This window comes from Salvia miltiorrhiza, chromosome 1 (assembly GCF_028751815.1).
Source record: "Salvia miltiorrhiza cultivar Shanhuang (shh) chromosome 1, IMPLAD_Smil_shh, whole genome shotgun sequence".
NCBI classification, from domain to species: Eukaryota; Viridiplantae; Streptophyta; class Magnoliopsida; order Lamiales; family Lamiaceae; genus Salvia; species Salvia miltiorrhiza.
In genome coordinates, this window is record NC_080387.1 from 4,368,851 (window position 1) to 4,396,685 (window position 27,835).

Sequence of the window (27,835 nt, forward strand, 5' to 3'; positions counted from 1 at the left end):
TTCCAGCTCTCATTACTGGTTGTTTTCACTCCCTAGGTCTTCTTCGTATGTCGCTTTTAGTGTTGCACTGTCCTCTCTAGTCTGCGCAGATATTTGACGGCGCCGCTATCTCTTATGATATGGCTTTGCTTCTTTCGATCCGAGTGGGCTTGGGGTTTAAGCCAACTTCTTTCTTAATCTGCGCCGACATTAATCATCGCCGTTGTGTTATTTCGGCGATCGTGTGGTGTATTCACGCTTCTTGGGCCGGGTGTGTTCCGGGGCTAAGTCGGCGCCGCTATCCTTGTTTGGGGTAGGATGGCTGATGGGATCCTCACTCCTCATCAATTGGTTCACATGCAACCTCCAAAGTATTGCAGGCCTATGGGCCTAATTAACGGGAATCTATGGATATACATTCAAACACATTATCATTTTATCTGCCGATATTTTATGCCTTATTTGAAATAAAGTGAAGGCCTGCTAGTATGCAGCATAGAAAGTAAGATGCAACCGATGATGTAAGTATAATAAAAAATGGGTCGGCAAGTAATTTAGGCAAATTTTTTATACGGAAATTCAGCCATAATGTAAGTATAATAAAATTGTATCGGCCATTAGTTTGGGCAACAATTTAAGACGATGAATATCCATTCTCTTCCAATGGATTCAAATTTGTATTTCGGCATTTTCATTGAATGAGTTAAGTTCTTGTTTATTTGTCTTATATTTTGTATGTAATAATTTTTAAAAATTCGTACGTCCACTCAATTATAAAGATCCTCTATATGCAATTTGTTGGATCATTTTGTCTTTGCAAAATACTATATTGCATAGATACACAAAATACTACATAAACATTACACACTGTTGTTCAAATCTTAATGCCACAACACCTTGCTTGGAAATCAAAGACAAAATAACTCACACACTTATACAAGAAACCATATCTATACAACACGCACCGAACAACACACAGTAATCCACCTAACATATGACGTACGTCGATTGCACCTAAAACTATGGGGGTATGATTGGATATTCCGGAGAACCCATAGACGTCGGAGAGTCTAAGGGCACATACGAACCATACGAATCTGACTACGAATCATACGCTGGTGGGAAAAAAATGTATTTCAGGTAAGCCCAATTAACTTCGCCCTCATCGTAGTAGCACATTAGATGCGGTCTTACTTGAAAATAATTTAAATTTAGTGAGTTAAACGTTACTATATTTATACATACTAAATAAATTGCTTATGGATAAGATCTTACAGCTTGGATTTGCTGCCACGTATGGTGACTTGCATTAACCTTGTTGGATAAGAGGTCGTGGTCCGCCCAGTAAATATCGAGAAGCATCTTGAAGTTATCATGACGAGTCTTCCACTCATGCAACTTGGCCACGTACTCCTCCAAATAGAGGAAAAGTTGATGAGATATTTCCATACCATGCCTAATATGTTCGAGGCAGCGCCGGTTTCCATCGTCGTCGTCATAAATCCACAATCCACGTTCCTTTTCATGGGCGATGTCGTGCAAGAACTTGGTCTCAATGCGCCTTTCCCACGGCCATACGTAAAATATGTCATCCTGCTTGATTGGTCGAAGGGGTGGTGGTGGAACCATGGATGCTTCTTATTCAGAGTACGAGAGTATAGGAATAAGAGGTGTTGCCAAAAATTGAACTCACCGACTTATCTATTTATAGGGGATTTAGAATAACATACACGTATAGAAGCTTTTAATAATATAGAAATTGATAAACCATGGCACTATTTGTAGGGATATACGTGCCAAAAGTGATAGAATTTTGGTTGCCGATATATGTGCCGACGGTCAAGTCAAAAGATACAACCTCGAAAGCATTGCATGCCTCTAGGCCTGTGGTCATAAATTATAGTTTCAAAAATACTATTATCATGTGACTTGCCGATATTTGTGCCGAAAATTGAAATAAACCAAATGCCAGCTAGCATGTATCATTCAAAATCTTTGAAGTTGCCGAACTTTCATCTTCATCCTCATAATTGTATATATATGAGTTTTGGTTCCACTCATTTATTTACCTTGTGTGTCATTTAATGATATTATTGTATATTTAATCTTCGTATTTCATTTTCATGTATATTTTATGTCATCTTGATTTTCTGAATTATAAAATATATATACACACAAGTTAAAACATAAACTAGAATACATATTAGAAATAACATTACGCATGCCGATAAACTAGTACAAATCCTAACATTCTACAACTATTGGGTACTAACCGATATTTCCATAGTAGCATAAAAAACAACATCAGTTTTTCAATAGTAGGAGTGCCTCCGAATATCCCTCTCTTAACATTAATAACTAATAATATTCCCATTCATATTCAGTCTCGTCTACATCTTTAGCTTCGGTTGGAGCTTCAGATCTATTTGAATTCGATGGGGTCGATGGAGGTGACTCCTCGAATATGCTTTTAAGGAGAGGCCAATCACTTTCTCCTTCGTCATAGTAGCATAGCATAAATGGTTTATCCTGAGATGAAAATTTCACGGCAATAAACACTACACAAGTTTGATTATTCACATAAATATTAAAATACATTGAAGACATACCGCTTGTATATCACACCATGTACTCTCGCTTGCAACCACTTTGTTATTGACTTTGTCGTACAGTGTAGGATACAAAGACAAAAGCATAGAGAAAAGACTATAACGACGTTCCCATTCATACAACTTGCGCTCATACTCCTCCAACGATATGAGAGGCTGATATCATGCGTCCCTAATTGTCTTAATATTTTCAAGGCATCGACGATTGGTCTCCTCGTCGCCGAAAACCCACGCGCCACGGGTCCGCTCCCAATGAAGGTCACACAAAACGGCCGTCTCGATGTGTCTCTCCCATGGTGGAATGTACGATGTCATGGCTAATTGGTGTCAAAGGAGGCGGGGGATCCATCCAAGTTATGCACTTGTCTACCGTACAAACTATATTATGTGTTGACAAAAATGGAAATTATATGCTTGTCTATTTATAGGCAAGCGAATAATAGCTGAATTGGTTAAAATTCGTGGAAACTGTCAGCTTGACTTGATCGTTCAGTGTTTCGATCATATCTTCTTGAATTTAAGTCCAAAAACTGAAAATTCTTTTCTTTAATGTTGGTGATTTCAAGATACTTATTTATTTATTTGGAGCATTAAGATTTATTTATTTATTTTGGAAATACTACACTTTGTGAGAAATATATATTATTTTGTGATAGCCATGAGTTGCCTTTAATTTCGGCCGAAATTAAAGGCACCCCACTGTCATTCTGCATGCATACTTCAAATCATCATAAAACAATGAGAAAGTGATAAGATGTTTCCTGATTGTGTTGAATAAAAAAATTATTCACACGATTTCATAAGAACCATAACCATCGTCTAGAGTTACATAGACATTACACAATAGTATTAAACAGAAGAACCATCATCCGATCCAGCGTCCGAACCAATATATTCATAAGAACCATAACCATTGTCCGTATTACTGTAAGAGCCATCAGTAGGTGCCGCACCATCATACGATCCGTGGCCACTAATTTGCGTATGATCGTATGACGCATTACCAGTACTGGTGCCTACAGCGTGGGCCACCGGAGCGCTTGTAACTTCTTCGGATGAGGTACTCGAGCTTAAAATCAAGTTGGTTCTACCAGGCGGCGACTCACTAGCAGAGTTGATTTCACGACATGAGAACAAACGCTTCAACAGTTTGAAGTTTAACCCTCCTTCAATAATGTAGCGACGATATTTTTTGTAAACCTACAACATGGTTTATCACCGACAACTATAATAAGTAACATGATATAATACCATAATATATGGAATAGTATTAAATGGTAAAACCTGGCAAAGCATCTCCCATCTGTAGTCGCTTGCGATGACTTTGTTCGTACGCTCACAGTATTGAACTCCACCTTCGTGAATAAGGTTTGAGAAATCAAAGTAACGCGCCTTCCACTCTAAGACTTTTCTCGTATATTGATCCAAAGTGATATTGATATGCCATGGAGAACGCGAAAGACGTTCTTGAACTCTCGCAAGAGCAGGTTCGTTGTACTCAGGGTACCCGTTTGCCCATTTCTCAGTATCCTAATCCTTGTTTTGATGATACCAAAATTCATAGGTCGTAATTGTAATAGACTAGAACAGTTTTGAACTCAAGTATTAGAGTTCGTTTCTAGTTTAGCTTGCGGTTCCGAAGACTGAAGACTGAAGACTAAAGACTGAAGAATGAAGGACTGAAGACTGAAGATACCAACTGAAGTATCAGTTGAAGAATCAGTTTGGAACTGATTACTTAATGCGTGCCACGTGGACTCAGCGGACTAATACTAAAGTCAAGTATCAGTTAAACATTCTTCCTCGGACTGATCTTCCAACGTTCAAAGGAAGCCACGTACTCACAAAAGTACAACCGCATTAAATGCAGAGATCTCAGGATCTTATCTCTGCAGAGGTCATTCCTATTTGGTGGCTAATTTATCAGAGACGTCACATCTCCTGTCCCTCAAGAGAGTCGTTTCCACCAGACAAGGAACCTCGAAGATTGAAGTCTCAGCCCAAATTCGAACTGCTCTCCAACAGAAGAAATCGTGAGGACGTTCTACGCCAACAGATCTATTCAAGAGTTCTCCTACAAATAGCGCTCGAGGATCACTTGAATCTTCACCGATTCAACAACATAAGCTGAAGCTCTGCCAAAATCGCTACTCAGCCTAAAGCTTAACCTCCCCAAAGTTTGAATCGAAGAAGAGAATTCCAAAGCCAAAATCAGTCACTGCTGATTACACACATTCTCTTAGACCTTAGGCAAACCTCTGTTTACCCAGAAGTCAAGGTCAAACTTGCTCTAAAGAACTTGTTCTTTGCAGTATAGTTGGCACCCGTTCAAACCTCCTTTCAGACAGAAAGATTTGAGTGTTTGAGTGATTCGGAGTTCAGGAAGGTACTCTGACTCTGAGAGTATTAGCGCGGGTTGTGCTAAGCAAGAGAAATCCGACATGAGTGAAGTGTGGGTACTGAAGAAGGGTTTTCTTCAGTGGTACGGTTGTGTGCACCCGACAAGCACACGGTTTGGTTTGTAGTGCACCTGTTAAGCACTTGCGGAGTGGATTGTTGGTCTGATCAACCGACCGCGGATGTAGGAAAGGGTTTTTCCGAACCACGTAAAAGTCTCTGTGTTGTTTACAACTTTCAATTTTACTTTCCTACTTGTGTTGTTTCATTTGATAAACTGAATACTGATTAACTGCAAAGAGAAACCTAAGACCAACAACGTGCTCAACCGAGGCTATTGTGAAACTAAGTTTAATTTTTGCTACGTATGATATCAGTCTGACTGATCTATCTTTTGATAGTCAGGAAGAGTTTTATCATCTCTGTTTTAGCAAACTCAACTGAAGCCCATAAGTACATCAGTTAAGTTTCGGTAACTTAACTGATAACTCCTTACTGAAGAGCTTTCAGTATCAATCGTCAACCCTATTTGGTCAAAACTGTTTTCAGTCAACAGGCGTCACTGCTTGCGTGTAAAGTTTCGTTTTGATCTCTATCTTGAGATCCCTCACTTTAAGGAAAAAGAAAAATAGCCCATAGGTGTATTCTCCCCCCCCATACACCTATTCGAGACCCTCAGGACCTAAGAATTGGTATCAGAGCAGGTTGTTCGCAAGAACACTCTGTATCTGATTAGGTTCTAATTGAACTAGATCCTTTTTCTCAAAGGTCTCGAAAAAGTTTTCTCTTTCAATTTGTGCTTGCTGTTTGTTCTATCTGTTGTTATCTGTTCTCTCTTTTTTGATGGAGACTAACCACAGCAGATTATCTTCTCTACCTATGTTTAGTATTGAAAAATACAACATATGGAAGTTTCGGCTTGAAAGCTTCCTCACCGCCCAACATTGCCGAATGTGAGAAGTCATCACCAAGGGACCAATCACCATCATCGAAACCGTCAAAAAGGTTCCTGTTGACCACATCAGGATCCTTACGATGAGGTCGAGCCCAAGCAAAAGGCAGACTTCACCACCTAAGAAAGGAAGCAAGATGAGCTTGACAACCTCGCCAAAAGCATCATCTCCGGCACCGTTCCTGACAAGCATGTCATGAAGATCATCAAGTGTGGAACTGCAAAGAAGATGTGGGACATTCTTGAAAGAATGTGCGTAGGTTCCGAGGAAACCAAGGAGAATAAGCTATCCATAGCTTGCCAGAAGTTCGACTCCTTCCTCATGCTCAAGAATGAATCTGTCAAAGAAATGGAACTCAGATTCAATCTAATCCTGAATGAAGTTCAATCCATTTCTAAACACAAATACACTCAACGAGAAATAAACCTGAAGATTCTTCGAGCACTACCACGAGGAGAATGGCAGATCTACTCAGTCGTTCATCAGCATAAGCCTTGATTCAGTCAGCTCCCGACAAACAAGCTTTTCTCTGATCTCATGGCAAATGAGTTCGACCTTCAGAGAAATCTTGGAATCAAGAAAGCTGGAGGATCAGACGAAGATGGTCCATCAACCTCAAGAGGAGCAGCACTGAAAGCTTCAGCAAGAGAAGGCAAGAAGCAAATCAAGGAACCAGCGGAACTCAGCCCTGAGGACTTCTTCAGTCAATATTCTTTGTTGACTGAAAGATTCAACAAAATGTAGTCCAAGTTCCGGAAGTACAGAAGGTTCCACAAGCAGCACTACAAAGGAAATGAAAGAGAAAGCAACTCTAAACGTTCCACTGATCGAAGCGGAGAAAGGAAGCCAGCCGCTTACGACATCAAAGACATGGAATGTTTTGGATGCAGAAAGAAATGGCACTTTCGAAATGAATGCCCTGAACTGACTCAATCTGAGCGCAAAGAGCTGAAAGCCAAGAAAGATCGCAGCTTTTCAAAGAAGATAGCGATGGTTGCTGACGATGCTGATTCTTCAAAAGACTCATCAGAATCATCCGACTTCGACAGCACCAGCTCAGACGATGAGAGTCAAGCCCTGATGGCCAATGGATCTGAAAGCGTGGCTGACAACAGCTATGACAATGGAATGAATGGCTCAGAGGTAATCTCTCATTCAAAAACTCCTTATACTGATAGCTTCCTGATGTTTTCAGGAGACCACTCAGAATCTGGAGAAAGCTCATCCGATGAAACTGACGAGTTCAATAAGCTCATGACTGATCACTGTTAGTTGAGAAAAATGTTCGAAGATCTCCTCAAGCAGAATCAGAAAATGGAAAAGGAGATCAATGATGAACGAGCTAGGAATCAGACAATCATCTACTTTCTGGATGAAATATGTCTTGATCAGCTAATCATGGAGAACAGTCGACTGGAAGAAAAGCTCAGAATCTCCAACTCGGAATGTGCTAGAGCATCTGATGAGATCAAGAGGCTCAATCACAAGCTGGAAAAAACAGTCAAGGACTGCATGATGAAGTCACCCATGATGAGCAACTTTCCATCAAAAGGCCTTGTTGAAAGCATTGGAGGAAAGGTTGCAGCTGACAAAGGAAAGAATATCATGATCGTTTCAAAGGACGATACTTCTGAAGTCACAACATCAGAAGAATCAAGAGATCATGATATGGATGAAGTTCGCAAACCCAAACTGATGGCTAGATCAAATGTTCCACCTCCACGGAGCTAGAGACGAGTAAAGGAGGCCCCCAACTAGATCACCCTACTGAGAAGACTGGAAAGCAGATTTCAGTCAAAGATCGGGGAAGGAACATCAGGAATAAAGAAGAATCTTCCTCACCATCCAAGGGGGAAGAATGGCCACATCAGTCAGAAACTGAAATCAGTAAAGTTTCAGAAAGAACAACATCTGTGGAGACAAAACAATGATGAGTCCAGACGAGCCAAGCGACATCCACGACGACAAGCAACTGGACATCTAACGACTCATGTCCCACGACATCAGTCAAGTCTCCATCAGTCTGGAAAGACTCGAGTATCTCAAGGAAGATACTTCACTGAGCAAAGAAGACCTCAACCACTCATCAGACAGAACGTCTACAAGAGTGAGGCCTTCAAAAGAAAATCTCAACAGAAGCGCCAACAACTTCAGTCAGACGATCAGCAAAGCGCAAGAGATCAGCCAGACCAATTCTGAAGCAGATATGGGTTCCAAAGGGAACTCGAGCTAACATCGAAGGACCCAAATCTTGATTGGGTACCTGAAGTAACTCTTCCTTGCAGGTGAAAATCAGGAAACATAAAAATAAGGAAGAAGTTAAAGCTTCAATCAGAACATGGTATCTGGATAGCGGCTGCTCAAAGCACATGACGGGCTACAAAGAATATCTATCTCAGTATGTTGAGAAAGCTGGATCCAAAGTTGCATTCGGAGACAACTCAATCGGAGAAACAAAAGGCTATGGTGTGCTCAATATGGGTAACGCCAGTATCAGTAATGTTAGCTTTGTTTCTGGTCTTAAATATAATTTGTTGTCTGTGAGTCAATTTGGGCGGTTTCACAGTGAAGATCAAGAAGGATGAATTCACTGTTAGAAACAATCAAAAGAAGGTGGTTCTGAAAGGTTTCAGACAAGGGAGTCTCTACGTAGTTTCATGGGAAGACAGCCCACCAGAAACATGCCTCATCAGCAAAAGCAGCTCGGAGCTCAACTGGCTGTGGCACAGGAGACTCAACCATCTCAACTTCAAGACGATCAACAAGCTTGCTAAACATCAACTGGTAGAAGGTTTGCCTTATATTGTGTTCCAAAAGAAGCAAAAATGTGAAGCATGTCAAAGAGGAAAGCAGACGCGAATGTCATTCAAGTCAAAGTCAGGACACTCCTCTGAAAGAATTCTTCAACTACTTCACATGGATCTGTTTGGCCCAATCTCTCCAAGAAGCTACAACGGTAGGAAGTCCACCTTAGTAGTTGTGGATGATTATTCACGATACACTTGGGTTATCTTTCTCTTCAAGGAGAAAGAGACACTGGAGGATCTGCCAAAGCTGCTGAGAAGACTGAGCGTGGAAAAGGAAGTCAACATCATTAGCATCAGATCAGATCGTGGAACTGAGTTCCTCAATACTGTCATTCGTGAGTATTGTGATGAACAAGGAATCAGTCATCAAACTTCTGCAGTAAGAACTCCTCAACAGAATGGAGTTGCAGAAAGAAGAAACATGTCTTTGAAGGAAGCAGTAAGGACGATGCTAGCCGAATCAAAACTCCCCTTGAAGTTTTGGGCCGAAGCAGTCAACAACGCATGCTAGACGCAGAATCGCTCCTTCCTCACTCAAAGACATGGAAAAACTCCATACGAGTTATGGAAGAACAGAATGCCTTCAATTGCCTATTTTCATGCTTTCGGTTCTAGTTGTTTCATTCACAACAATGAAAAGAAGAGGTTAAACACATTTGATAGCAATGCTGATTCAGGAGTCTTTCTTGGATACTCTGGAACAGAACGTTCGAGCAAAGCCTATCGAGTGTTTAATTCTCAAACTCTTTGTGTTGAAGAAACACCTTATGTGGTCTTTGATGAGTCTACAGATGATTTCAGGGAACAGGAAACTGAAAGGTGTGTCCAGAACACTGAAGGTTCCAAAACTAAAATCCACAACACCGAGCCCTCTACTATCTTGGTGTGGGGACCAGGAAAAGATGAGGATACTGAGAAGCTTCAGTATCAAAAGATCAGCCAAAGGTCTAATTCATACTGGAGCCAATACAGATGGCATCAGTCAAGGGGGAACTCAAGTTGCTGAAGATCAAGTTGAACGTGACGAAGCAGCTCTAGCTCAACTCTCCCCAGCTCCAGAAGGTGCTCAACACTTCAGAACCATTCTGACTGAAGAAGCCCCACCATCTCCAGAAGAGATCAAGAAGTATAGAAGATGATTTGAACTCCACTCAAAGGAGAACATCATTGGAGAACCATCAGATGGCGTTTAGACTCGAAGATCAATGTGCAACCTCGTCTTTGATATCAACCAGAACTGCATCAATGAAGATAAGATTTTCAGCTGTTTCTTATCATCTACAGAGCCCAAGGATGTTGAAGAAGCTTTGAAATCCACTCAATGGGTCATCGCAATGCAAGAAGAACTCAATAAATTCAACCGGAATTCAGTTTGGGAGCTTGTGGATCGACCAGACGATGCAAAGGTGATTGGTTTGAAATGGATTTTCAAAAACAAGAAAGACGAAGAAGGAACGTTGTGAGAAACAAAGCAAGGCTTGTAGCAAAAGGATACAGTCAAGAAGAAGGAATCGACTACGATGAAACATTCGCTCCAGTTGCCAGATTGGAAGCAGTCAGACTCTTCTTAGCCTTCGCAGCTCACAAAGGTTTCAAGGTACACCAAATGGATGTCAAGTGTGCATTTCTCAATGGAGTGCTCACCGATGAATTCTATGTGGAACAACCTCCAGGCTTTGAGGTTACTGGACCAGAAAAGGTGTTCAAGCTGAAGAAAGCGCTCTATGGCTTGAAGCAAGCTCCAAGAGCGTGGTATGATACTCTCTCAGAGTATCTTGTTGAACAAGGTTTCAAGAAAGGATCTGTGGACAGAACTTTGTTCACTCTCAAAGAAGGAGAAGATATCTTGCTTGTTCAGATTTATGTCGATGACATAATTTTCGGATCCAAATCCGAACGCATGTGCAAAAAGTTTGCTGACATCATGACCAACAAGTTCCAAATGTCCATGATGGGAGAAATGAATTTCTTTCTCGGATTGCAAATCAAGCAGACCAGCGAAGGAATACTGATCAGTCAGTCCAAGTATGCCAAGGAACTGATAGCCAAGTTCGGTATTCAGCACATGAAATCGGTCAAGATCCCAATGAACAGAAACTGGAAAGTTGATCCAGGTTCAGAAGAAAAATATGTCTCTTCGACGAAGTACAGAGAAATCATTGGATCATTGTTGTATTTGACTGCGAGCAGACCAGACATCGCATTTGCAGTCGGGGTTTGTGCAAGATATCAGTCAGATCCAAAGGAAGCTCACTTGGATGCAGCAAAGCGAATTCTGCGATATCTTAAAGGCACACCGAACTTAGGATTGTGGTACCCAGGAGACGACGACTTCTGGAACCGGATATTCAGACTCAAATTTTGTTGGATGCAAAATTGATCGCAAATCAACCTCCGGAACCTGTCAATTCCTAGGCAACAAACTCATCTCATGGTTTTCAAAGAAGTAGACTTCAGTCGCCACCTCCACAACTGAAGCTGAATATGTTGCTGCCGGAAGCTGCTGCTCACAAATCCTGTGGTTAGTCCAATAGTTGAAGGACTATGGGATAGACGAAAAGGAAGTCCCAATCTATTGCGACAGCTCCAGTGCTATTGCAATCTCTCAGAATCCAGTTCATCACACCAGAGTCAAGCATACTGCTATTCGACATCACTTCATCCGTGATCACGTCGAAAAGAAGAATATCTCTGTGGAATAGATTCCAACTGCTGTTCAGAGAGCGGACTTGCTGACCAAAGCTCTTCCAGAAGAAAGGTTCAATGATCTAAGTGGAAGGATCTAGCCTCATCAACCCTGAAGAGTGATGCTGTGTTTGAAGATTTTCTCAAACAGTCACGCTGACTAGTGGTCAACCAACTGCTGTTCTACGATCGCTGACGTGGAAAGCAAATCAAGACGAGCGCTCATCTGAAGAGAAGCCATCCTGATGATTCAACCAGGATCAAGTGGTATCGACTGGCTATAATGATCAGTTGATCAGTAAGTATTTTTCAAGCTTACTATTTAAAAATCAGTTATTTCAGTTAAGAGCCTTGAGTTTTAATTCAAAATCTTTCTCTAACTGATCAGTTTCTTTTAAAAACCTTTAACTGATTGTTGGAAATTGGAATATCCGAGCAGGACAAGTGTTTTAAAAGGGAAAATCTGTTTTGATTGAACTTGTCAAAATCTTCTCTAAAAATCTTTCCAACCTGTTGCCTCTGTGATAAAATTTCTTGAGAACCTCATTGACATGACACAATGCAATGATACCTCTCACCTTTTTTTAACTTCAGTCCCCTGCAGTGACGGCGGACGTGAATTTTTCTTCAAAAACATTTTAGGCACAGTTTTCGAAAAATGTTTCATCTTCTTACTTGGTACAAATATTGTCTATTTATACCATGCTGTCTTCATTCTTTTTCTGCATTAACTAACAACTCTCCACAGCCTTCACTGTGAGAAAAATTTTCAATCTTTCCAAAGTTGCAGAGAAAATTTTGTTCCGACTAAAGGCGAAATCTATGACTGCAAAGTCATGGAGTGGGAGAATGATGCTCACATACCTGGTCTTCACCGGACCCTTCCATTGGAACTCAACGTCTCTCTGACGTCAAAGTTTGCTATACCCTCACTTGTATCCAGCGAAGCGAGTGTCTTCCATCCTCATGCCCAGACCATACGGCTTGAAGTACCTGTCTCAAGAAGACGGACTTCCCCTGTTTCTCAGGCGAGCTTCTCACCTTTTTGTGAAGCTTCCGTGTGGTGCAACAGCGATGAGCAGGAGCTCATTGTCAACTGGCGCAACATCGACAGCGTCTATCCTCACGATAGCCACTGATTCGATTCCCCTTACCCACACACCTCCCATCCTATGCTCATTTCTCTTCACCAACAACCCTCTCCTCAACCTCCTTGGGTTTGCATGATTGCTGCTCTCTTCTTCCCAGTCTCGAGAGCCATGCAAATCCACCCCTACCCCTTTCTTCGTCTCCCTCATTCTTTTCCTCTTTTCTCCATCTTTCACTTTCTTCTTTTTCTAAACCTCCGCATTCTCCGTCAACCCCTTACCCTCAGCATCTTTCTTTGGACCATTCTGCGATTCTGTTTCCACGCAGTAGGTCTTAGCTTCATCCTTCAGTCAAATCCCACCTTTTTTATGTTGCCAAAAAGGGGGAAAATTCTTAAGAGACTTATTCTCAAAAGACTGAAGACGATCAAGCAAAATGATCATCCGATTTCATCCGATGATCATGAGGAAGATTAGCCAAAAGGATAAGACCTCAACTCAACGAAAAACAAGTGAGAGTGGAACAAGCTTAGGAACATGAAGACACGAAGACAGAAGATGAAGATCAAGAAGTTCAAGGCGCAGCCAAGCAAACTGCTGGAGTCCATGGGTTTCCCATGTTGTTTTTGTTTTTCTTTTTACTCCAATGTAAGTCTTGCTCTGTACCTCAACTGATGGCTTATCAGTCTTTCATTAATGAAAAGAACTTTTTTACCTCAACCTGAATAGAATGACTCTTTGTCCAGGCTCTGATTATGTTTTTCTGTCTTCTCCTTGTTCTGTTTTAGAACTGTTTCGTTATTAACTCTAAGTACAAGTTTTTAGGTTCTATTGTTAAGGGGGAACTGTATTCACCCCAGTCTTAGAACTTGTGCTGTGAGTTCAGTCTTTTTGTTGTCTAGAACTGCTGTATGGTTTTGGCATCATCAAAAAGGGGGAAATTTTGGGAACCTTGTGGAATATCCTAATCCTTGTTTTGATGATACCAAAATTCATAGGTCGTAATTGTAATAGACTAGAACAGCTTTAAACTCAAATGTTAGAGTTCGTTTCTAGTTTAGCTTGCGGTTCCGAAGACTGAAGACTGAAAACTGAATAACGAAGGACTGAAGACTGAAAACTAAAGATACCAACTGAAGTATCAGTTGAAGAATCAGTTTGGAACTGATTACTTAATGCGTGCCACGTGGACTCAGCGGACTGATACTAAAGTCAAGTATCAGTTAAACATTCTTCCTCGGACTGATCTTCCAACGATCAAAGGAAGCCACGTACTCACAAAAGTACAGCCGCATTAAATGCAAAGATCTCAGGATCTCCTTATCTCTGCAGAGGTCATTTCTATTTGGTGGCTACTTTATCAGAGACGTCACATCTCCTGTCCCTCAAGAGAGCCGTTTCCACTAGACAAGGAACCTCGAAGATTGAAGTCTCAGCCCAAATTCGAATTGCTCTCCAACGGAAGAAATCTTGAGGACGTTCTACGCCAACGGATCTATTCAAGAGTTCTCCTACAAATAGCGCTCGAGGATCACTTCAATCTTCACCGATTCAACAACATAAGCTGAAGCTCTGCCAAAGTCGCTGCTCAGCCTGAAGCTTAACCTCCCCAAAGCTTGAATCGAAGAAGAGAATTCCAAAGCCAAAATCGGTCACTGCTGATTACACACATTCTCTTAGACCTTAGGCAAACCTCTGTTTACCCAGAAGCCAAGGTCAAACTTGCTCCAAAGAACTTGTTCTTTGCAGTATAGTTGGCACCCGTTCAAACCTCCTTTCAGACAGAAAGATTTGAGTGTTTGAGTGATTCGGAGTTCAGGAAGGTACTCTGACTCTGAGAGTATTAGCGCGGGTTGTGCTAAGCAAGAGAAATCCGACATGAGTGAAGTGTGGGTACTGAAGAAGGGTTTTCTTCAGTGGTACGGTTGTATGCACCCGGCAAGCACACGGTTTGGTTTGTAGTGCACCTGTTAAGCACTTGCGGAGTGGATTGTTGGTCTGATCAACCGACCGCGGATATAGGAAAGGGTTTTTCCGAACCACGTAAAAGTCTCTGTGTTGTTTACAGCTTTCAATTTTACTTTCCTACTTGTGTTGTTTCATTTGATAAACTGAATACTGATTAACTGCAAAGAGAAACCTAAGACCAACAACGTGCTCAACCGAGGCTATTGCGAAACTAAGTTTAATTTTTGCTGCGTATGATATCAGTCTGACTGATCTATCTTTTGATAGTCAGGAAGAGTTTTATCATCTCTGTTTTAGCAAACTCAACTGAAGCCCATAAGTACATCAGTTAAGTTTCGGTAACTTAACTGATAACTCCTTTCTGAAGAGCTTTCAGTATCATTCGTCAACCCTGTTTGGTCAAAACTATTTTCAGTCAACAGGCGTCACTGTTTGCGTGTAAAGTTTCGTTTGGATCTCTATCTTGATATCCCTCACTTTGAGGAAAAGGAAAAATAGCCCATAGGTGTATTCCCCTCCATACACCTATTCGAGACCCTCAGGACCTAACACTCGGCGCTTCTGGCTGCATTGAGATTTTGTAACACTAATGTTTCAACTGCACAAGACCATGGAGCCACATAGAAACAACAATCTTAATCAATTGGTTGTGGAGCCATTGTGTAATCATTCAATAACGAGGATTTGTTTGAATTTTTTTTTGCTGGAGTCCGTAAAAAATAGATATATTTGTACCAGACATTTAATGCAATGACAAATTTGACAACATGCAGAGGTCTTACCATCTTGATATTGAACAAGTGATAGAGCTGCAGCCGCATGCTATTGTTTGTTTTTTTGCGTAATAGCACCAGAGTGTAGTCTTTTCTTAACATTTGGGTCAAAGTGCAATAGTATATTCAAAAGTAATGGCGAATGGCATAAATAATACGTGAGTAGTGTCATACAAATTTGTCGCCAAATAATTTTGGCAGTGATAATGGTCAATTTGAAATTACAACACTGAGAATTGGTAGTATACAAAAAAAAAAAAAAAAAAAAAAAAACCAAGAAATGTCCACCTCCGAAAATAGGCGCCGAACGATTTCGAGACTTCGGCAACGAAAGATTTGTCCACCTCCGAAAATAGGCGCCGAACGAAAAAGAGACTTCGGCGAACGAATTGGACGAATCAAATTTATTCGGCAAATAATGAAAGTATTAAGCGGTAGTAGGCTTAAAAAAAATATAAAAGATAGGGAAAATAAAAAGATAAAACAAATAAAACACCAAAAAGACGGAATATTCGACAACTGCCGAATCTATTCGCCGAACAAGGAAGACACTTCGACGAAAAACCTGGCAGAGTTTAACTATTTTCAGCAAGAATAAAAAGCATTAAACAGAGGTTTAAATATATTGGCAATGTTTTCCCGAACAAGTACCTTCTAATGATATGTACACTTATAGATTCAAAAACAAAAAAGTGCAAGACATTTGGTATATACCAAAATATAAACACAATCGCCGAAAAAGTTTACAGCTACCATATTTCCATGTTTTAAGGCTTTAGCAAAAATATATATGACGATGAAGCGCAGTCTGTTGGTAAGACGCTTCCCCTCCAACCAATAGGTCGGGGGTTCGAGTCACCCTAGGAGCTAGAGTGTGAGTGGGTTTTTTCCTTTCTTTGGTTGTAACAAATTTTTTAAAAAAAAAACAAAAATATATATGACCACCCAATAGTATCTGTAGATAAAACTCCTCAAATCCTTGAAAGACTAAAGTTCAAGTCCAAGTCATGCATCATTACAAACCCAATTTTGTTTAATACATTACTAATAAATAAAAAAAGAGAAAATAATTATAGATGTAATACATAATCAGTTCAAAACCTGATAGTCGTCATCCAGATTGGGTATTACTGGTTCTTCATTATCAATAATATTTACATATGTCTACAATTATGTGAAATATAAATTAGTTCAGAAATTAATTTACAATATATATAACTAGTATTAACTAAAAAATTCTATATCAGAAAGTACAAGAAACATACCCTAGAATCAGCACGAATCCAACCAAAATTTTCATCCTAAGTGTCATACAACGATGGTGTGTCATATGGGACATCATTATCATGAGAAGCCGATGGCATAGCAAAGGGTGTACGGTTACTAACACCGTCGGAGTGCTGCAACTTACGTTTGTGAGATGGACGAGTTTGGCAACCTATCAAAATACAATTGATGGTATAAAGATGAGAATAATAGTACAATATATTCTTATGACACAAAACATGTAAAATATATTTAACCCCACATGCATTCTTGCGGGGTATTTGTTGGTTAGCCTTGCCTTTAGAGTCGTCAGTTAGAGTGGGATTTACAGGTTCTTCATTATCAATAGTTTTGGCATATGCCTAAAATTATATCAAATATAAATTAGGTCAAAAATTACACAAAAATATATAAGTAGTAATAAATAAGTACTTGAATATCACGAAGTACAGGAAAAATACCATAGAATCAGAATGAGTCCATGGAGAAGTAGGTGTGTCATTAGGATTAGCAGTACCCTGAGAACCACATGGCATATCAAACGATGTACAGTTCCTAACATTGTCCGAGTGGTGCAACTTACATTTCTGAGATGCACGAGTTTCACAACCTGTTACATATAATTGATGGTATAAATATGAGTATGGAAGATGAGAATAATAGTACAATACTACAATATATTCTTCTAGATCTATCCTGCTTGCTTGTTCGATACTTTTCGGCCAATGGCAAAAACTTTCGGCCAGTGCGAATGGCAAAATATTTCGGCGCATGGCAAAAAATTTCGGCCAATGGCAAAATTTTCGGTCAGTTCTAAAATTGTTCGGCCTGTGCCAAAATTTTTCGGACAACTCACATTGCCCTTGCCTTTAGATCTATCCCAGTGTCTTTCAATTCTTGCATTCGTTTCACCACGTGTTTTTGCCACTTTCGGATTTCAAAATGCAACACCTCATTTTAGCAAGTTAGGCTTTTTTCTTGCCAAGGCATTTGACGCTTCTTTCGAACCATAAACCTCCTCACGCAATGATGCTAGGCGGTTCATAATAAGGTCACGCTTATCACTATGCAGTTTTGCATATTCGGCAAGATCATATGTCGACCACATCAACTGATTCACAAAGGCCAAACTGGAGATATGTAGCTCCGGATCATTCTCTACAGCGTTGCCAAAATCTAGATTCATCGAAATTCTATTCTTCGCCAACCGAGATAGTCTCGTCAATAAATATTCTTTTGGAATGCTTTTCACATTCATAAGATAATAAATATTGAAAATGTGAGAACACAAAATTCCCGCTGTTTCAAAAAGACGACAAGTGCAGGTAGCAAGGTCACTTGACCTATTGAATTTAACAACCCTCGGGTTCCCACCAGAGTTACCAGAAGACACAGTGAATTCTATGTCATCTGAAGCATAACTTGATGGCCCTTTGATTAAATCAACATTCATTGAATAACTAGCCTCATGCTCCAATTTTCGAAAGACACTTCGTGTCAAGAATTTAGCTGCACTACTCAACAGTTCATTGTTTTGCACAAATAACCCTGGCATTCCTATACAGAGTGCATCCTCTTCAGCTTCTTTTCGCCGCCATTGAATTTGTACTTCTTCAAACTTAAGCACAAAATCATGTAATGATGTGCTTGCACTACAAAGGTTCTTAATAACCTTGCTTGTAACGTCACTACGCGATGTTGCATGTAGGCCGGCACAAAATCGCTGATTTGTAAAGATAGAGGACCACCTCTTTTTCAACCCGTACATGGTATTAAACCATCTATTCTCGGCAAGCCCGTATTCATCAATCATACACATCCATTCATACAATGAAACCAAGCTTTTTTGAAGAGTGAATTCCCATTCAACTTCCCAAAATGCGATGGCGCGTTTTGGTTGATATGCCACTGACGTAGACGATGACTGGCGCTCGGGAATACGGAATCAATTGCATTCATAAGCGATTGGCATTGATCCGTAAAAATTATGTCCGGTTGTTTCGAATGCATAGACTCCAAGTGTAACACCCCAATTTTCTTAAACTTTTCAAACTAAAAACTTGAAGAACTAATATTTAAAAATAAAATTTCTTGACTTTCAAAATTTAAACTAATTTAAAATCAACTTGCTAAAACTAAAGTAGTAACATGGAAGAAAAGATAAACTAAAAGAAAGTGACATGTTCAACTTAAATTTCTATGGAAATACTAAATCTCTAGTCATTCTCGACTTCCATGGCCACCTCGACTCCAAAACTGCAAAACTGAAATATAAGAGGTGAGCATATTGAAAATATACTCAGTGAAAAACCATGCAAATATTCACGTACGCATAAACATGCAAATAATTCACATTATCATACACATATACTGATAATCTGATGATGTATTTCAACATGGCTGAATTTCTGAACATGTATTTCTACATGGCTGAACATGTATTTCAACATGGCTGATTTTCTGAACATGTATTTCTACATGGCTGAACATGTATTTCAACATGGCTGATTTTTTTAACATGTATCTAAACATGGCTGAGCAAGTATAATCAAGCATGAACTAAGAGCATATAAAAACATACATGAATATAACCACAAGCATATAATCCCTCACCTTAATGTCGAAACTTATAAATTCAATCAAATCCGGAATGAAGATCCTAATTGCACCACACCTAATTAAATATATAAAACGTTTTATTATAAATCCTAACTTAAACTAAAATCTTATATCAAATCTAATATAATAAAAATCGTATATATAGAAAATGAATTATAACTTGTTAAAAGAAACCTTTAGTAATTAAAAATAAATAAAGAAAATACTTCCTCACTTTAAAACTACCTCCAGACGACATATGTTAGTACTAATCAAACTTAATAAGAAACTTAAATATACTTGAGTAAATATATGTGATTTAAGCTGACATTATCTTTGCCAAAGGAAATTAGATAAAAACAAGCACTAATTAAACTATATAAAAAAATAGATTAAAATTTTCCTTTTTACGAAAAACATTATAGAAGAAAGAGAAATAAAAGCATGAAATCTAATTACTAAATTGCTTTCAAAAGGCTTGACTAAAACAAGATTAGAAATTCATTGTGTAAGAAAAAGAAGAAGGTATGTACCGATTTCAAATTTGGCTTCGAGTTCTACGTGCGTGTCTTCTTAGGGTAAGAAATTGATCTCTTATTTATACTAGTCTTTAAAGAGTTTGATCAATATGTAAATTATATTCTATATATATCTCCTAATAAGATAAGGAATAAAGATAATAAACATAGTTCTAATTCTAATAGGAATCGAATTAATAATAATAATAATAATAATAATAATAATAATAATAATAATAATAATAATAATAATAATAATAATCATCATAATAATAATAATAATAATAATAACCTAGATAAATTTAATGTTGCATATATATATATATAGGGTGCGGTTATAGTGAGAACCACAATTATCGTGAGAACATAAGAACCAATAAAATTACTGCATCAAAAACGTTCCCTAGTTTTCTAGGGTTTCTCTCTGTTCTCTAGTTCTCTAGGGCTGCGTCCTCCTGCGAGAGTTTTTCTGGTTTTTCCGATTGGGTCGACGGCTGAGTCCGTCTCTCCCTTCCTCTCTTCCTTCCCCCCTTTTTTCTTTCTCCCTTTCTCTGATTTTACAGCTTTGCTCTGTTTTCGCTGTGTGAGTTTTGTTTGTGTCTCTGATCGTGGATCTATTTTTTCTCTTGTTCTGTGGTTTGTAGGCATGGAACGTGGCGGCACGTCTCGGGATTTTGGATCTGTTACCGGGCCGGAGGAGCGCACTGATAGAGAGGCGGCTGTGATAGCAATTTCCGGTAACCCCTCTACGGATGGAACTCAAACAAATGATGTCGAAAGCTGCATTGTGGGCAGCCTGATCTGCCAAAAACCTCCCAACAGTTTCCATCTTATGGAAATTATGAAGAAATCCTGGAAAACTAAATCGGAGTTTACGGCAAAAGAGTGGCGGAAGAATTTGTTCCTCTTCAGTTTTGCTAACAAAGAGGACAGAGATTGGGTGATCCAACGCCAACCTTGGCACTTTGATGGCCACCTATTTGCTGTCTCACCCCTTGACGGATCTATCCAGCCATCAGCTATAAAAATAACTAGAGGAAGTTTCTGGGTTCGTGCTTATGATCTTCCTATGCAGTGCCTTAGACATCCGGGGATCATCCGCAACATTGCTACCCAGATTGGAGATGTAGAAGAAGTTGACATGAATTCGAATTTTGCTGGTTGCTTTGCCCGGTTTAAAGTTAATTTTGACGTGACTGTACCTCTGCTACGTGGCCTCACTATCTTGTTTGAAGGTCAACACCTTTGGATCCCACTAAAATATGAAAATTTGCCAACTTTCTGCTATAGGTGTGGTATCATGGGCCACCACACTAGAGGTTGCGAGAAAGAACACGATGAAGATGAATCTGGTAAACAGTTTGAAGATTTGTTATATGGTCCTGTATTGAAAGCTTCGCCTCTCAAACGAATCCGAATCCCCGACCCCCACCCAAACTCGGCCGCCAACTGGCAACATCGCCCTCACTCCAGAATTCCCCGCCCCCCCTCCCCTCTCCTTTAATCCCTCACATGATAATGATTCCACTCCATCCAAAACCACTATCCATAAAGACATAACCAACAACACCTCCCATGCTAAAGATCAACATCCAATATGCCCAAGTACACCTGATACTCCTGCTACTCTCACCCCCAGAAATGATCCTGTTCCTATAACCCCAAAAAATACCTCGGACACCATCCTCCCCCACCCAATAAACACAGGCCAAACTTCCAACTCGCCCGCCCAAACTTCCATCAAGAGGTCCTCTGAAAATCGACAAAAGCCTACTCACCCTTCCACAAAGAAGCCAAATGACAAAATCCCACAGCAACATGATCCTATCCCCATTCCTACCAGCCTTGATAACAACCAAATCCATAATGCCTCAAATACCCTCCCAGCTCCCTTCACTCCAACTTACCAACTGGCCCAACTCCTAAACCTACCCATGAATCCAGCTCTCTCAAACACCACTATCCCAAAAAAGTACAAATGGAAAAGGCATGCCCGATCTCCAAATCTTTCCTCATCCCACCCAAACCCCATTCCCCAAGCTCAAAACCCAAACCTTATCATATCTTCCCCTTCAAAGAAAAGGCTCTCGCGCGAGGTGGAGAGTGCCTCTTTCTCCGTCAAAGATTCTGCTGTTGAACTGGTCCAGAAAAAACTCAAGAGCACGAATATTGATGATGATTCCTCCTCTTCTGCACTATCGGCGGAGATTGCTCAAAAGCAATCCCGCCGCGCACAATGAATTGCTTGCTGTGGAATTGTCGAGGGCTTGGGAACCCGTCGACAATTCAAGAACTTGTTTGGCTTGCCAAACACAAGCGTCCCGATCTTGTTTTCCTCATAGAAACCAAGCTGTGTTCTAATGAATGGGGGTCGATTGCCAAAAAAATCGGCTTTGATAATTTCTTTGTGATGGATTGTGACATTACTGTTGGTGGGAGACGAGGTGGTCTCTGTCTCTTGTGGCATGAAAATATTCAGGTGGCGGTGAAAAGTGCGTCTCCTCACCACATTGTTGCTTCGGTTGTTGAAACAAATTACCCACCTTGGGATTTCTGCGGCATTTATGGATGGAGCAACACCTCCGATCACCACCTGACTTGGGAACTCATGACTTCGCTAAGTCATCTGATGGAGGATAGATGGATATGTGGGGGCGACTTCAATGAAACCCTTTACCATTTTGAAAAACGAGGGGGAAATGTTAAAGCTGAAAACAGATTGCAGGCCTTTAGAGACACTATCGAATCATGTCATCTGACTGACTTAGGCTTCTCTGGAGAACCCTTTACTTGGTGTAACAATCAAAGCGGAACGGACTGCATTCAAGAACGACTGGACCGGATCTTTGGCAGTGCGAGCTGGATTAATACTTTCACGGGCTTTGAGGTCTCCCACCTGACCCGGAAAGCCAGCGACCACAACCCCTTTTTTCTCTCATGCAATAAGTTAGATGAAGACACACGAAGGAGGCCAAAACCTTTCCGCTTCGAGGCCATGTGGCTTAAAGATGAGCGTGGTAAGGTTTTCTGTAATAGCCTTTGGGAGACTTGTGGAGGGCAGAACTCTGTTAGTGATGTTACGGCAAACTTAGAGGCTATGGGACAGGAGCTTAGACTGTGGGATAGACGCGAATTTGGGCGAGTCCGAAAGAGATGCGATGACCTCCGTAAGGAACTTAAAGATCTCCAAAAAGCCAACAATGTGGCCTTTTCAAGAGAAAAACAGCAGGATATTGAGGCGGAGTTAGATGATCTTCTTGCTAAAGAGAAGATAATGTGGAAACAAAGATCTAGGGCCGACTGGCTAGCCTGGGGTGATCGTAATACCGGTTTTTTTCACAAAACTGCGGAAGGACGACAACGGCGTAATCACATCAGAGAAATCACTACTGTTGAAGGGACCAAAATCCGAAAACATGAAGAGTTAGATGCCAGTTTTTGCAGTCACTTCAGCACGCTTTTCTCGGCCGGGCCTATCCAAAATCCTGATGACGTTCTCAGTTCCATTGAACCTACAGTCACAGAGGAGATGAATAGATCTTTGACCAGGCCTTACACTTCAGAGGAGATCGAACTAGCTCTAAAAAATATGCACCCCCTCAAGGCGCCGGGCCCGGACGGTATGCCTGTTATTTTCTATTCTGCTTGCTGGTCGTCTGCTAAGTTTTCTATCATTCCCATGGTCCTAGATGTTCTCAATAATGGCGTCAGTCCCCAACCTTTAAACTCCACTTTTATCTGTCTAATTCCAAAAAAGAAACACTGTAAGCTACCCTCTGATTTTCGCCCGATCAGCCTTTGTAATGTGGTGTATAAATTAATTTCCAAAGTGATCACGATTCGCCTTAAATTAATTTTACCATCCATTATTCATGAAAGCCAATCTGCTTTTGTCCCGGGGCGCCAAATCACTGATAATGCCCTCCTGGCTTTTGAAATTTTTCACATGATGAAATTAAATAAAGCTCGTGGCCATGGTGTCTTTGCTTTTAAACTTGACATGGCAAAAGCATATGATAGGGTAGAGTGGACCTTTTTGGAGACTATGCTTGTTCATCTTGGTTTTCACCATTCTGTGATTAACCTCATCATGCGATGTGTTACTTCTGTTTCTTTTCGTGTGTTGGTTAATGGTGTTCCAGGTGACTCTTTCGAACCAAGCTGCGGCCTAAGGCAAGGGGACCCCCTATCCTCGTTCATCTTCCTCTTCTGTGCTGAAGCCCTCTCCGGACTGCTCCGTCAAGCTGAATCACGTTCCCTCATTCATGGTGCACGCTTAAGTCGTACAGCCCCCCGGGTTTCCCACCTCATGTTTGCTGATGACTGCATTGTGTTCGAAAGAGCAAATTCTACTGAGGTCGGGGTGATAAAGACTATCCTTGAGAGGTACGAAAGTACTTCTGGGCAGAAAGTAAATCTTGACAAATCCGAGATTTCATTTAGCGGGGGAGTCTTAGAAGAACAGCGGAGTCTTTTGGCTGAGCAACTGGGAGTGATATGTGCTTCTCAGAGGGGAAAATACTTGGGCATTCCCAGCACTGTTGGAAGGTTGAAGTCTGAAATCTTCCAGATGCTGATTGACAGAACAAGGAAAAAATCTAAGGATTGGAAGCGGCGGTATCTTTCAGGAGCAGGTAAGACGGTCCTCATTCAAACTGTCCTTCAATCAATCCCGACGTACCTCATAAGTTGCTTCGCTCTACCAGACCAGATTTGCCAACGACTTAATAGCATTGCAGCAAGATGAGAAACGAGATGAGAAACGCATCCATTGGAGGAAATGGCAGACTCTGTGTTTGCCAAAGTCGGAAGGAGGAATGGGCTTCCGGGATCTTGGCCTCTTCAACAAAGCAATGTTGGCAAAACAGACTTGGCGCATTCTTTGCAATGACTCGACTCTCTTGGCCCGCTGTTTAAAGGCTCGTTATTTTCCACGAACAGACATCCTCTTGGCTGGTAAGGCTCACAACCCATCTTTTACATGGAATAGCCTACTTGTGGGAAGAAGTCTGTTATTGGAAGGCATTTCTTGGAGAGTGGGAAACGGGAGTAGGATAAGGATCGGCAAAGATAAATGGATTCCGGAAGGGAATGGAGTCTTTTCGGCTGCCAGGGTTCCAGAAGCTTTTGAGAACCTTACGCTGGATACTTTCTTTCTGGAGGATGAACTTTCGTGGGACATGGAGAGGTTAGCTACGATTACTCAGCCGACTGTTCTTTGGAAAATGGCTACTAGCATTATACCTGCTGCTGATCGTATGGACACCCCTATTTGGCCTCGGGACAACTTTAATTCTTATACGGTCAAATCGGGATACCTTCTGGCTTGCTCTTCTCGACAGCGCAATGAGGCCTCGTCTTCGTCGTTGTCTTCTTCCCCTTTATGGAAGTGGATTTGGAGTTTGGATGTCATCCCGAAAGTGAAACACTTCATGTGGAGATGTGTAACAGAGGCACTTCATACGACCAAAGCCCTCATCCATCGTTCTATTGATGTGGATCCCCTCTGCCGTCGGTGTGGTTTGACAACGGAGACTCCGGAATATGCACTCAGAGATTGCGTTTGGGTCTCCTCTCTTTGGGAAATGTCCCCGCTTCGGCTCCAACCTTTGTCTAGTGATGATATTTGCCCCATCGCTTCTTGGTTTGATCGCATTCGCCAGAATCCGGTCAAGGAGGTTCACACTTTGTTTGCGTCGATTGCATGGGCCTGCTGGTACTCTCGAAACCTCCTTATTTTCCAGGACAAATCACTCTCTCATGGTGATTGTCTCTTGATTGCGCAGCGAGCAGTTTGCTCGAAACCCTTACCTGATCACCTACCGCTTGCCAGAAACATTACTCTCCAGTGTTCTCGTGACTCTCAGTTCAAGATTAATTGTGATGCTGCGTTTGATGTGGGTCGTGGCTTTGGCTTTGGTGTGGTGAGTACGAACAAGGATGGGACGTTGGTGGGTGGTCGTCAGGGGTTTATCCCGGGGTTTTTCTCGGCGGAAGAAGGTGAGGCTAGAGCGATTTTTGAAGGCCTGATCATGTGCAAAGATAAGGGACTCGAAGACATCATCATCGAGACTGACTGCCAATCCTTATTTTGGAGATTACAGAACAGGAAGGAGGATCGTTCTTCTCTTGGTGACTCTGTTGACAAGATTTTAAGCTTGGTTGCCTCGTTTCGAAGCTGCTCCTACAGCTGGACACCCCGTGAAGGCAACTATATAGCTGACTGTTTAGCTAAAGTTTCTCTCCGTAATCATGTGACTCAGTTTGTTTCTGAGGTCTCCCTTCTGTTTCTAAACTCTCTTCTTGCTGATTAATGAAAACTTCCCTTGTTCTCTCAAAAAAAAAAAAAATTACTGCATCTGCTATACAAATTTATGCATCCGCTATTAAATTTAATGCATCCAAAAAAAATAATTTTTTTGCTCCCTTCAGGATTCGAACCCAGCATCTGCATCCATCCACCAAGATGATGCATCCACCGTAGATCTTGATGATCGAATGGCTTAAAATGGTTCTCTGTTCTTATTTTATTAGTGGTTCTTATTTGAACCTCTCCCTATATATATATATATATATCATGTAATTATCTAAAAATAATAATAAGCTATAACAAGAAAATACTAATAATTAAACTTATATAATAAATCTAAATATTCAGGGTGTTACACCAAGAAAGTGGAAAGTAACCATTCGTAAGATCGGGTGGTTTCATCAGATAGGAAACCAATTCCAAACATAACATTCTTCAAATGATGGTTCACACCAACAAAATAAACACAAACAAGCTTGTATCTGTTGGTCCGATATGTACTATCTACAGACAAGACATCTCCAAAATAATCGTAATCCAAAGAGCTGCGAGAGTCTCTGAAGAAAAAAATTCATAAGTCGCCCTTCATCATCTACTTAAAAGTCAAAATAAAAGAATGCCTCACTATTCGACATCTTACTGAAATATTGAATAAGGCTATTTGCATCACCGTTTTCCACTTTTGTCTTCATCTTTATGCCATTAATGTGATTATATGCATCCTTCCGTGTAAAACCACAATTTTGTGGCCCGCCTGACTCCTTCTCCATGAATGCATAAGCCCGTGAGATGCCAATGCCTACTGAATTCATTGATTCTATCAAAAGTTTCTTAGATTTAGACAAAGAACGGGCTGAGCGTAACAAATACGACTGGTCAGAGGGGAATAATTCATGATTGTGCTCTTTGTACCAAGACCTCACTTTCCATGGCTGATTACGTCTGCGTGACACCCTTAGCTTTGCCTTACACGTGATCTTCCGATCTTGCTTCTTGTAAGTAGCCATCCCTCTATCCAACGATGTGTTCGTTTCACTCTTACCATGGCAAGAGCAAAGAAATGTTTTGTAACTACATATTCTAGTACCATTAAAGTAACCTTTGTTATCTCTTGTCACACTAAATCCCTTCAGTCTTGCATACTCGCAATATAAAATATGAGCTGCTTCGGGATCTTGCACAGATTTTCCAACCTCTAATACCATCTCAAGTACATCAATCCTATTAAGTAGATCGACAAATTTGCCATAATCATGCTCAACATGTTGCTCATCTTCAATATTTTCCTCAACTTCTTCAAGACTTTGATCCTTATCTCCGTCTCCAACATCTGAATTATCATCACAATCTTCATTTCTATTTTCAACATTATTTTCATCAACACATGCTTCCTTCCTTGACAATACTTCATCTTCATCGCCAACATCATTAGATGGATAATCGTTCAAATCAAAATCCATCATTAACCTATAATGACACAAAAATCATTCGCAATACGAACAAAATTAATTCATATCATTATAACAAGGAAATCGCCGACATAATTCAAAAGCTGCCGAAAATTTTCAAAAATTCATAAATAATTCATAAAGTTGCCGAAACATTTTAAGAATTGCCGAAATAATTGAAAAACTGCCGAAATATTTCAAAAATTGCCGAAATAATCCAATAACTGGCGAAAATTTTAAAAAATGTCGAAATAATTAAAAAGCTTTAATTATATACAAATCATATATCGGCAGGTTTTTCGGCCTGATTATATATAATTATTTAAAAAATTTACGCATTTGAAAGAAAAAAACTGCCGAAATTATGAAAAACCCATGAAACATGAAACAAGATAAGAAAATCATCATGTTGAGTTTAAAAAAAAAAAAACTTACG

General features: G+C 40.4%; 3 protein-coding genes across 3 annotated transcripts; 1 reads left to right on the forward strand and 2 right to left on the reverse strand.

The window, feature by feature from the left end:
- Positions 1-16,560: 16,560 nt before the first annotated feature.
- Positions 16,561-18,293, reverse strand: LOC131005516 (protein FAR1-RELATED SEQUENCE 9-like). The gene is made up of 4 exons (XM_057932561.1): positions 17,534-18,293; positions 16,987-17,135; positions 16,824-16,887; positions 16,561-16,697 (listed from the first exon to the last, which is right to left on the reverse strand). The coding sequence occupies exons 1-4, from the start codon at positions 18,291-18,293 to the stop codon at positions 16,561-16,563; spliced, it is 1,110 nt and encodes a 369-aa protein (XP_057788544.1).
- A 6,165-nt stretch (positions 18,294-24,458) lies between these two features.
- Positions 24,459-25,955, forward strand: LOC131005691 (uncharacterized). The gene has a single exon (XM_057932757.1). The coding sequence runs from the start codon at positions 24,459-24,461 to the stop codon at positions 25,953-25,955; it is 1,497 nt and encodes a 498-aa protein (XP_057788740.1).
- A 592-nt stretch (positions 25,956-26,547) lies between these two features.
- Positions 26,548-27,411, reverse strand: LOC131005767 (protein FAR1-RELATED SEQUENCE 5-like). Its single transcript, XM_057932874.1, has one exon. The coding sequence runs from the start codon at positions 27,409-27,411 to the stop codon at positions 26,548-26,550; it is 864 nt and encodes a 287-aa protein (XP_057788857.1).
- Positions 27,412-27,835: the final 424 nt, after the last annotated feature.